This window comes from Ruditapes philippinarum, unplaced genomic scaffold, assembly GCF_026571515.1.
Source record: "Ruditapes philippinarum isolate M1 unplaced genomic scaffold, ASM2657151v2 ctg277_1_1_1_1, whole genome shotgun sequence".
NCBI classification, from domain to species: domain Eukaryota; kingdom Metazoa; phylum Mollusca; class Bivalvia; order Venerida; family Veneridae; genus Ruditapes; species Ruditapes philippinarum.
The window spans coordinates 243,221-255,775 of NW_026859416.1; the positions used below are offsets into that span (position 1 = coordinate 243,221).

The 12,555-nt window shown below is 31.6% G+C and overlaps 1 protein-coding gene across 1 annotated transcript in view; it reads right to left on the reverse strand.

Moving 5' to 3' along the window:
* Nucleotides 1–2,519: 2,519 nt before the first annotated feature.
* Nucleotides 2,520–12,555, reverse strand: part of LOC132756404 (SCO-spondin-like) — a 34,065-nt gene continuing 24,029 nt past the window's right edge. Inside the window, exons 11-15 of the mRNA XM_060747473.1 lie at nucleotides 12,200–12,310; nucleotides 11,517–11,653; nucleotides 4,295–4,391; nucleotides 3,178–3,339; nucleotides 2,520–2,994 (exon numbers count right to left, since the gene is read on the reverse strand). Of these exons, the coding sequence (XP_060603456.1) occupies nucleotides 2,732–2,994; nucleotides 3,178–3,339; nucleotides 4,295–4,391; nucleotides 11,517–11,653; nucleotides 12,200–12,310 (770 nt within the window). The 3' untranslated portion in view covers nucleotides 2,520–2,731. The remainder of the gene's footprint in view (nucleotides 2,995–3,177; nucleotides 3,340–4,294; nucleotides 4,392–11,516; nucleotides 11,654–12,199; nucleotides 12,311–12,555) is intronic.

The window sequence follows — 12,555 nt, forward strand, 5'->3', positions numbered from 1 at the left end:
CTGACTGGACCGCACAGTATGTGAAGGCTATAAACTGTTGGAAGCACAATTTTCTACTTTTATTCAAAACCTAGATAAATTAGAGTGAAATGTTCCAACATCTTAAGTTTAAAGTTACTTACCTAAAGATGCTATATAAAATAGAGTGAAGCAGAATCCCTAAAAAAAGCCCAACACAACAAAATTGAAAATGTTGCAGGCTCGGCTTGATTGAGCCTGTTCATGGACGGTACTGGAAAGTGCAAGTTATCGTCCACGCCCCCTAGCACCGGCTTAAGCAGAATTCAACATTTAACACGAACTGGTACAATTTTGAATTTTGAAACATCCGCAGATGTGTTCATATGACGGTTATCATGGAACTTTCAATGTGACACGTAAGTGCCATTCCATGAAAAGCGGCATATGGTCCCCAAGTAAAAAAATGCGTGTGCCCTAAACGAGAAAACAATGGGCGGAACTAAATTAGTATTTTAATTATGCATGAACATATATCCACTGTAAAACTGGAAAATGAAGTTTTGTTTGTTTATTTTGTTATTGATTTAACCACTCCGAAAAAAAAAACTTATAAACAACCACCTCTTTTACAAATTCAATAAACATCCGATGTTTCGAGGATTAATTATATTTTAACCCTTCTTTACCACTGTGTTTGTTGTATTCAAAGAGTCACACGTTAATCGTCTTTTTAATTGTGTGGTTCATAAAATAAATAGCTAACCCCTTGATAAAGATGGGGTTAGACTTGAAGATTAGTAAACTTTGTGCAACAGTTGATTTTTTTATTCATTTATTTATCTTTTTTTCTTTGAAATATGTTGATATATTCTAGAATACAGATTTAAAGACAACATTTCCCTTTTTGTAATTCAGTTAATACTCATAAACAATTAATTATATATATCAAAATACTGCATCCGTTGCCGGGTGGTTATGGTCGAAAACTTCAAACCGAGGTGGATTCGAAGCCCACCAGCGATGTTGGATTCTTGTCAGCATACTTTCCAGCAAGCTTATAGAACGTCGGTGGTTCTACTAATGTTTGTGTCTGAATTTATGCACGGTGGAGCCCATGAGATCTTTCTCCTCTACTATAGCTGGATAATCGTTAAATTGACTTTCACAATGTTGTTGCAACATAAAAATCAAAACAAACAAACAAAAACTTACAAATTAGATACATTTTGTTAAGTTTGGTATTAGACATAACATATCGATTCTCTATCAAATTTGACTTTATACATAATGCCTATTTGACACATGAACAATTAAAAATTTAATTTATAGTTTTCATGAAAGTTTTTTCTCTCTTTTTCTTTTTTTATGCGCAACTGATATAATTTTAGTTGTATGGACGTTTATATTTTTTACATTATTTTTATTTTATTCCGAATGAATAAAAAAAACATCTAGCATGCTTTATGGTAGAATGCGACACTTTGCGAACTTTTGAGTAGTGTCTTCAAAAATTTGCAAGTTAAACATTGACACTTTTTCTGATTAGATTCTGTTGATTTTGTTTCGAAAGTTTCATCCAATTTTTGTACACACGTCGTCAAAGCTGACCATCAAACGCCGTTTTTAAACATGACGTCGTTGCGTATTCTTGGCAACTGTTACGAGTATTACAACGTCATATGCTGACAAAATATCTTAAATTCTACAGCATTCGACGGAGATAACTTTTTCCCTTAAGTAAGCTGATTTAAAATCGATTGTTTTACGCCGAAAAATGTTTGAAAAATGAAAGGAAAACTGTCAATTTTGTGTCAAATTTGACGTTCAGTTTAGCCGCATTAAAGCGTCTTTAAGCGGCTTATAAAAGAATCCTGAAAGAAATTGTGCATATTTTTCTTGAAAAGTCCTTTAAAATGTATACTCAGTCTAAATGACTAAAAAAACTTAGTTACTGTCAGTTTTGTGAATGTGATTTCCCCTTTTTCGTGCTTATATAACACATAATTTCTTAAGTCCTTAAAAATATATATTGTAATGTAAAATTCTTAACAGAAATTATGTATTTGGATTTAATATTCTGTTTCTGGCATACATACTTTAACAGTTCTTTGTCACTGATCAGTGAACATTATATTTCGAAGTTTTCTTTGAAAACTGAATGAAATATATGCTGACAGGTGTCGGCGCAATAAATTGGAGCATAAAAAAGTTATTTAACCAATTTTGTTTTCTAGAAATGTACTGTGTATATATAACATATTTCTATAGGACTTCAACAATTATTTGTTATATAAACATGAAAAAGGGAAATAATTCGCATAAAAGTGACAGTAACCAAATATTGTTCTATATATTATGTTCAATTAACAAAATTTAAAATAAATATATTTTTTTCATGACATGTGATTTTTATGTCATAAGCCCGATCAGGTATTTTCACCAGCATGTTAAAGCATTTTGCTTCGTTTTTGCTCTTTTGAAAGAACCCAATTTGACACACCAATATCCAAGCGCTTTTGATTTCAATAAAATTTAAAAAGTTTAACAACAAGTTAATATATCTCCCCTGTTTTATTTTCTGTTTGTTTTGTTTTGTTTGTTTTGTTTTTTGCATGTCAAGTTATTCGCTAATTTTGTGTTAGTATTTTCAGAGACATGTTTAAAAGTATTGCCTTCAAGTCATCCTTAAAATATCATTTACATAGAAACAATCACAAGTTTGAAAATAATAGTAATGTCTTTTTTCTCACTAAATCAGACCAGGATTAATTTATACCCGCCGGAACATCATTTTGGAGACTTTAAGTGATTCGATGCCTTTGAATGAGTAGTATATCATCCCACCTTCAGACCTGCCAGGTCGTTGTGTACCAGGAGTAACATATTCACCGTTTAAATTTGCGTGAGCACAACCACCATACCACCATCCGCCATGGTCGTCTATAGCGCAATTTCTATTACTGTTTCCATCACGATCCATGTCGAAAGTTGAAAAATTGCTACCATTGTTATATGATAAACCATTGATATCGCCTGTTTTTTAAAACAAAACAAAAATGTAAGTCAGATTACCACATTTTGCTAATCTTGACATTATTATTTTCTTTTTAATGTTAACGGTGTTATAAAATGGCTCTGCCATTGTACAGCTTCAACTATCTTTGTATATTTTGTAAACAACCATTTAAATTTAAAATCGACGATGACAATAAATACCTGCAGTTCCGACTCCCTGGTCGATATGAAGAGTATAATACGGCTTTTCACCGAGTGTAAAATTCTGAAATGTTTCGTATACAGTTGTTCCGTCAGCTGCCGTCAAATCCAGCCTCAACTCTGTTTTTCCTCGGGAAACCATTTCATAGATGTTTTCAAGGCCTGAATTAAGAAAGTTTCTTTCTCAGAAAAATCTGATAAAATGCAAGCTTTATACGTGTGTGACTAAGAGAATGCTTAATACAAGTATTCTTTAAACATTTAGATGTTTGTAAGGTCATCTTTTGTTGTATCGTTATTATACTGATAGATTAAGGAAGTATCCTATATTTACTAAATAAATATATCACATTTTAAATTTTATATATGGGAATAGAAATGCTATCTAACAGTCTTGTGTATATGTACTGATAATGTCTGTCCATCTTGGGTGCATATATACAAATGTACAATGTACCTTCAATACTGGTTTTTTAACAAACTGAGGTATACACATGTATGTATTCTTCATTTGAGACAGTTTGCATTCTTACTTTCTAAGTATGATACGAACTTATTGACGGTTGACTTTATACATAAGCAACGATGCCGCTCAAGCGGATGCAATCATTTTAAACGGCAACACTGAGCGACCTCTGTCCTAAGAATGAAATGTTTATATACATTGGTTCCCGGTTTTACATTATGATAACAGCAACATTATAATAAAGAAGATATGGTTATAACGTTTACTTTACATTGAGAATGACGATTTCATGTCTCTTTGTGAGTAAAATTTATTTATGACAATAACACAAGTCTGGCAGAGCACAATTATATTGTAAATTTCATTTTGGGAAATAAACTGCACATTCAAAAGTCATAAAATAAAACAAAGATCATGACAAAAGCATGTAAAAGTAAGATGTTGTTAAAATAAGAATGTTATCATATTATTCCTTTTTCATTTAAAAACAGTCTTATACTAATAAGCATGTTTGCGTACAAACTTTTATAAAATAACTTAATTAACGAAAAACGGGTTGCTGGATACTCCCTTCCATATATTATAATCTTCAGAAAGTAATGCAAACAATAGTATGCCAAATAAATCAACATGTACTTAGATACCACTCACCTAACCAAAATTCACCGTCTAAAGACCCAAATCCTCTCTCATAATCACTAAAGTTTCTATAGAAATCAACGCTGCCGTTGAATCGATATTGAAAAACCTGATGGAATAATTAATCATTTTACATGCAATAATAGTATTGTACCAGAAACTATTACAAAATTACAAAAATGACAACTTCAAAGCGGAACGTCATCGCTCTAATGAATGTCTTAACAACACCATCTATATGCATATTCATTACATTTGTTGAAGTATATGAAAGTTTTAATATCGATATAAACGAGACATTTTATAATATTATACATGTGGCGCAGAGGAATTATTCAAATGCTGATTAACCGCGTTGGTTCAAACCCCGCCTGGTGCAGTTCGTTCTTTCTTTGAACCAGAATTAATCTATCATTACTGATTGCTGCCAGGAACATATTCAAGTGAATGCCCTTTAAGCATAAAGCTTTCAACACAATCGAACTTACAAAACATTCTGTAATACTAATGATGTAAATTTTGACCGGTTTGGAACATTCTAAAATCATTTTGTTTGAATGTACGCAGTATTGCATTACACTTCGTCTTTCATTATGTATCAACATTAAGAACAAATTGTTTAAGTATAACTTGTCTCGACATACAAATGAAATAACAGTATATGTGAAAGGTTACGCTTAGAAAGAAATGAGTGCTATAAATAAATAAATTTAACAGTAGTATTAGATAATTTTGAAGATGAAATCTTCTAATTGATATTTTCAGGGAAATAAAAGATCATTTACTTCAATATTCACCTGGAAAGTTTTGCAGATTGAAAAAGTATACGATTTAAGAAAGACAAGAAGATTATCACAAACAACAGGTTCTTGTTATAATAAATCAAACTGTTCTCCAAAAATGATTCATGCAAACACATGCCTTTTTACCAGTGTCACCACGAGCCAGATTACCAGACCCATTCCCAGTGACAAATATGCTTATTTTTTCATAATTTTTTGAAAAAAAAAAATAATTGAGATGAAATTCACGTTATCAAAGATGACAATTTTGCTCGATTCCATTCCAATCCGATTATGGTATCAGACACCTGATGTTCAAAAACACATTTCATTGTCAAATTTTTATGTCTTTTTTATGCTTTAAACGATATACAATTTGTTGGATTAATCAACTTTGCATACTACAAAATACTCTACTGGTACCGAATACTTTTTCCCAATCAAGCGATTTTAAGATGCAGGATTTCCCAAACAGTGCTTGGAATTTTTTCCCAAAAGGCTTGAAACTGAAAATGTTTAGTTTGCGTTTCAAATTTACATACTGAAATAGTCCAAAAAATATGATATACAAGATCGACAAGGAAATGTTATGTATGCAACATATTACATGTATATAATTTATATCTGACCAGTTGGTATTTCCAATATTATCATTGTTCTATTTTTAGAACATAAACTACATGTATGTACTAGAACTTTCTTAACTGTTGTATGATCTTTATTGTTGAAGTTGCTAGATTATGATTATTATAGAAAATGAAAGACTATTCTAGAAACTTCTTAGCCTAATATATTGAAAACTCTGATATTCTGAAAAATCTGGATGAAAAACTTGCTCACTTAGAACCGTCAAAACGAGATGAACTGAAACAGCTTATTTATGAATATGAACATTTATTTCCTGATATTCCCACACGGACTGATAAAATACATCATGACGTCATTCTTGAAAACTCTGAACCAATAAAACAACATCCATATCGAACAAATCCTGTAAAACAAAAGTACCTAAGACAAGAAGTTCAGTATTTATTGGATAATGACTTTATTGAACCAAGTCAAAGCAATTACAGCTCTCCATGTATTCTTGTACCGAAATCAAATGGAACATATAGAATGTGTACAGATTATCGTAAAGTGAACTCTGTAACAAAAACTGATTCATTTCCTATACCAAGAATTGATGACTGTATTGACAAAATTGGAAAAGCAAAGTATGTAACAAAGTTTGATCTTCTAAAAGGATTCTGGCAAGTTCCACTTACTGATAGAGCTAAAGAAATATCAGCCTTTGTAACACCAGACGGCTTATATCAATATAAAGTCATGCCCTTTGGTATGAAAAACTCACCAGCAACTTTTCAGAGACTTATAAACATGGTAATATCTGGTCTACACGGATGTGACGCATACATTGATGACGCAATCATCTACTCTGATGAATGGGAGGAACATCTCAAAACTATAAGAGCATTCTTCGACCGACTTAGTGATGCTAAATTGACAGTTAATCTTGCAAAAAGTGAATTTTGTCATGCAATTTTAACATTTTTAGGACATGTAGTGGGACAGGGTAAAGTTAAACCAATAGAAGCTAAGGTCAAAGCTATCTCTGAATTTCCTGTGCCTACTTGTAAAAGACAACTGATGCGTTTTCTTGGTATGGCAGGGTATTATCGTAAATTTTGTAATAATTTTTCGGTTATTGCAGAACCATTGACAAATTTGCTAAAGAAAAGAAACAAATTCATTTGGAATGACAAGTGTCAAATGGCATTTGACAGCCTTAAAGCCATACTTAAGAGTGCACCAGTTCTCTTGGCACCAGATTTTAATAAAAACTTTAAGTTAGCTGTAGATGCTAGTGACATAGGTGCTGGAAGTGTATTGATCCAAGAAGACAACAATGGTGTTGACCATCCCGTTTGTTACTTTTCTAAAAAGTTTAATGAACATCAGAAAAATTACTCTACAATAGAGAAAGAGTGTCTTGCTCTTATTCTTGCTATTCAGCATTTTGAAGTTTATCTAACTTCTTCAAAGTTGCCTGTTGTTGTCTTTAGTGATCACAATCCCCTCACTTTCTTGCATAAACTTAAAAACAAAAATCAAAGGTTGTTGAGGTGGAGCTTGTTTTTGCAAGAATATAGTCTTGACATTAGACACATTAAAGGGAAAGATAATTTGATCCCTGATGCACTTTCACGTGTCTAAAACTGTTATTTTCAGTATTTTAAATTTAATATCTATATGATATGATTGATAATTTTTTTGTTGTTGTTTGCTATTGTTTATAATACACATATATATGATTTTATGTATAAAATTGTTTAACATTTCTCCTACGTTATTCATAAGTTACATTGTTTGGATTTATGTAAAAGAAATATTCATTTCATTCATATTTCTTTTTCTTGAAGAGGGGAAGTGTTATGTATGCAACATATTACATGTATATAATTTATATCTGACCAGTTGGTATTTCCAATATTATCATTGTTCTATTTTTAGAACATAAACTACATGTATGTACTAGAACTTTCTTAACTGTTGTATGATCTTTATTGTTGAAGTTGCTAGATTATGATTATTATAGAAAATGAAAGACTATTCTAGAAACTTCTTAGCCTAATATATATAAAGTGACATTTTTCATTGCCTTTACCTTTTAAGTCATCAGTGATCTATTAAGTCATCAGTTACCTTTTAAGAAATTAATATATTTGGAGTATTATTCAACTTGGATATTAAGTGAATTATTAGAGCTTGGATTTTAAAATAAATTATTCTTGTGGATTTTATTGTGGGAATTTATTCTAAAGTGTTCTTGGATTTAACTTGGATTTAACTGTGCTATTCAAAAGGATCATTCAAGGATCAGACTAGACATTTGTAATTTTCATTTTTATTTGGACTTCAGGTATTTGTAGACGTAATTTGTTATTTTATTTTTCTTTAATAATTTTTCTGTAATAAATTTGTTATTGTTACAAGTTTGTTGCTGGCTTTTCTTTCTCGTTACGCCTGGCTCGTAACAGAAAGGCGGCATTCAATGAACGCAACCTCACCCGACCCAGTAACAAGCGTCAGTGACAAGGAGCCCAGGAGCCCAAGACTTGTTCATATAAAGTAAAGCCTACAACAAAAGAGTGTCAGTACATGCCCAAAGTTTATTATAGTGTTAGTTAAGAACATGCTTCAAATATTTCTGTCACTTGGCAAAGCAGTCATTTTCCTTTGCTGAATATGATCACTTACATATAATATTATCGTATTGTGTTTTAAGGTGGTACAAATCAATAATACAGGGCATTACAAGAAACTGCAAAATTTACAACATAGTTTTGTTTCTCAATATGCCTGCAAAATTTACAATACAGATCATCCTTATGAACATTGTTTACATTTTGATTATTCAAAATTTAAACAAATGATAACATTCAATAGTAAAGCACAGATGTGAAGTGATTGTTTCTTCACAAAATGATTTAAATATGTGTAAAAATGTTTCCCTACCCTTGATTGACCATATTTTCTGCTTAGTGTGCCTCAATTGCTAAGATTTGCTAACTTGACAGGCTGTTTTTAAAGTTTGCAGGGATAATCTTTTAAACATTCTTTAACCTTGTAGTTTTGATTTTATTAGGCTTAATAATGGTACCCTATTGGTTATTAAAAATTGTATTCAGTCTGAACAAATACATTGTATGCTTTCTGAAGCTATGTGAAAAAATATCACAAAATAGTAATTTAGTATTACTATGAGTATTTATTAAAGAAATTGTATATTGAATATATTTAAATAGTGTTATTGAAAGTCATTTTGTATGACAGACACAGAAATCTAGTGCTCTGCATTATAAATGTAAGTGGAGAAAAATAAGATAAGCATTTTTTGCAAACTATTGAACTTCACATAATTGTTAATGCACATTTTTAAGGTGGTCATGCACATATTCGTCACTCTCATACAAATGTAGATTAGCATCACAGTCTGTGGGAATCTCCAGTTTGCAGATGTAGTACAGAAAAGTGTGATCATAACTGCATAGGCTCAATAATTGTTCAACCATGAACACTTGGGACTTGTTGTGGAATATTTTACAGGGAAGTCCTAGTAAGCTCTTCATTTGAATCCCCTGTCAGTAGTATATGGCGAGCCAAGATCATGTTGAATCTAGCTGTTTCGGCTTCAAACAAAGCCATCACACTAACCCAGCAGTAATAACTTAATTAATGGTGATATTTTGATGAATTAATGCTCCTGCATAGGACTTGGGTAACATATGACTGAACAATCCAATTTATTAAAATATTGTGTAATGTTGAACAATGACATACATTCGGAGCTAATATACGGTTTCATCTAGAGGGGACTAAAGGTTGACCCCTTTCTGTATGTCAGTGAAATCTGAATTCTGATATTACTCAAAAGCAAAAGCAAGGTTCATCATACTTGTATCTTATATAGAACCATTTGGAGATTTATTATAAATTATGGTCCCAAAAGGGAGATAATACAGTTGCTGCCTTAACCACTTGTCTCTATGGACTCAAGTAATATTATGGATAAATATCCGTGTTCATTCCATACAGACTTGTTGCTCATTGGAGGAAAATATGTTTCTTATGGTGTTTTTGAGATTTTAGATGATTTAAGAAAGAAAAAACATAAATGTCAATTTAGGAATGACGCCTGTCCTTCACACTCTTGTCCCGAATATAACTAAAAACGTATTGAAGGGATTTCATGTTAACTTCACAAAGTGATAGAGACTTTTGAGAGGAAGTGCAGTGTTCAAGAAACATAACTCAATGCTTAATATTTTAATTATCTCCCTTAAGTTAAAAATGCTTATTTGGAGTTTTACTTCCAAATTATCACTGAAACTACACACCCGAATTTGTAACAAAGATACATTGCTTAGTTTTTAAATTATCTCCATTTATTATACATGTATTTATTAATGCTTGTCCCAAGAAAAACTTTAAAAGAGTCGACGGAATTTGATTTAAATTTTACACAGCGTTTAAACACAACATTCAAGTGAAAAGAAGGGTAGTTTCAAAGAACCACAATTTTTTCTAGCTTAATTATACAATTATCATCTCTTATAATGGTTGTCTGGAGTATATATTTTTAACTTTCAATGATATCTCATTCAACCTAAACACAATTGTAGAGACTAGTGAGTAGAAGTGCTAAGTCAAATAACCTATATTCTACATTACTTAGTCTTTGAATTACCCCCCTTTATATTATTTCACGATACTTGTTCAGAAAGAGAGAGGATTAAAATATTGAAGGAATTTCATTTCACACAGTGAAAGAGATATGCATAAGAAGTGCAGTGTGCAAAAGCCATCATCAGTTTTAATAATATGGCCACATTAATAAAGTATCATGCATAAATTGACCATTTGAGTGTTTTCTTGATACTGAAAAAGAAATATATTTATATCATAATTGATTATTTTTAGCTTTTAAGTGGTCAAGGTGATGTTTAGTGATGGGGCTATGTCCGGCGTCCATTGTCGTGCGTCGTCAAAATTTGAGTTGTTAACACTCTAGCAGTGACGTTTTTGGTTGGATCATAATCAAACTTTGTCAGAATGTTTGTCTCAATGAAATACAGGTCAAGTTTGAATATGGGTCATCTCTGGTCAAATACTAGATCACAGGAGCTAAAAATAAGAAAAGCTTGTTAACACTCTAGTAGCTACAGGTTTGATCCAAATATCCTGGAAAATTGCCAGTAAGGTTGTTTTGATGATTTCTAGATCAAATTCGAATATGGGTTACCTGGGGTCAAAACTACGTCACACTGCCAAACTATGGGAAACCTTGTTTTCAAATTTGGTCAGGATGCTTGTCTACGACTTTGGTCGGATAAGGTCGATGGATCAGGGAAGCGATCGAGGGCTATTTTGACCCTCTTGTTTCATAGTTTTGCTTCCCTTTCATATGTCATGTTTTAAAAATAGTCGAGGGTGCAGTTTCCTCTGGCAGCACTTATTTCAGTTGTTGCTCTTATCAGAAAGGGCCAATTACAGTTTGTGATTGACCTACATGTAACCTAAATATTATATTTGAACATGATGTCATGGAATAATTGATTCTACTACTATTCATTTACTAAATTGTGCACTTAATATCTATCAACCGGCAACACCCTTCACTCATTGAAGTATCTGCCCCCGAAATAGTAAAAAAATGGTAATTTTGATCTTTTGACGCACCTACTTCTAGTACGTCCTAATTGCAGTGCCTTCAGCACTTTGATAAGATAAAGCACTCGAGTAACACTGCAATTAATAAAACTAATTTGTCAAAGAAATACCATTATTTACGATTTAAGAGTTAAATTGAAACATTTACTTGCCGCTAATTCTTAAATGTCCATTTCGAATTTTTGAAACATCAAATAGTTGATATTTAAAAAGCAACATACCGTCCAACCACCCTTGTCTGTCTCCATGTCGCAGTATATTTCTTTCACAACTTTAGATTTCCATAGGAAAACGTTATATACTCCACTTTTACTCGAAATGTTTTTATGAAGAATATCGAAACAATCCGTAATATTTCCTACAATGTAAGGTTATTTTTTACATTCGTGTCAGTAACTTGCAGCTACAATGTATAAAAGTGAACTTCAAATCAAAGCTCAACAAAAGAATCAGTGTTATATGAAGTAAAATCTTATCTCTGTTCTACCAACAACCAACGAAATGAGTTATACACCCCTTTTTATTTTACAATTCAAATAGTATTAAAATGTATTAAAAATAGACGGAATTCAGTAAATTGTGTTTAGTAAGCAGGTTCAAATTTTATTTCTCATCAATCTTCTAATAAAATATCTTACGATTGAAGTCACAGTTTATGTTGTTGTTGTTGTTTTTTGTGGGTGTTTTTTATCAAAGTATTTAAAAGCACACAAGCAAACTGACAAGAGCACCAGTGGAATGTGAAGTAATTTTTCTCTGAATGGACGTGTACCAACAATTAACAAAAGGAGATCTTTATATACATCTTGCTTTTTACTTTTAAAACTGGACGAAATTCAATAACGTTTGTTTAGTAGCCAAGTACACATTTAATTTCCTTTCAACTGTCCTAAAAAAGACTTACGAATGTCACAGTTTCTTCCAACATATCCTTCAAAACAGTTACATTTGTAGTCGGAAATACCAGATACACAGCTCCCATGATCGCACGGATTTGTCTTGCAGTAATAATCCGCTAAAACAAAGAATGAATAATAGAGTACCCATAAAATAATTAATGGGATTAAAGTAATCATGCCTCAAATTTTAGTCTTAGATTTATAATACTATTAAGTATCTACACATCTTTGCTGTACTTATATATTTAATAATAAACGACTATAAAGTTTATTATATAACATTGTGTTTTCAATGGATTCACCCACTGTTGCTACAAAATCATTGTTGTATAACTCGGTTCATTATAAACAATTAAAGAAA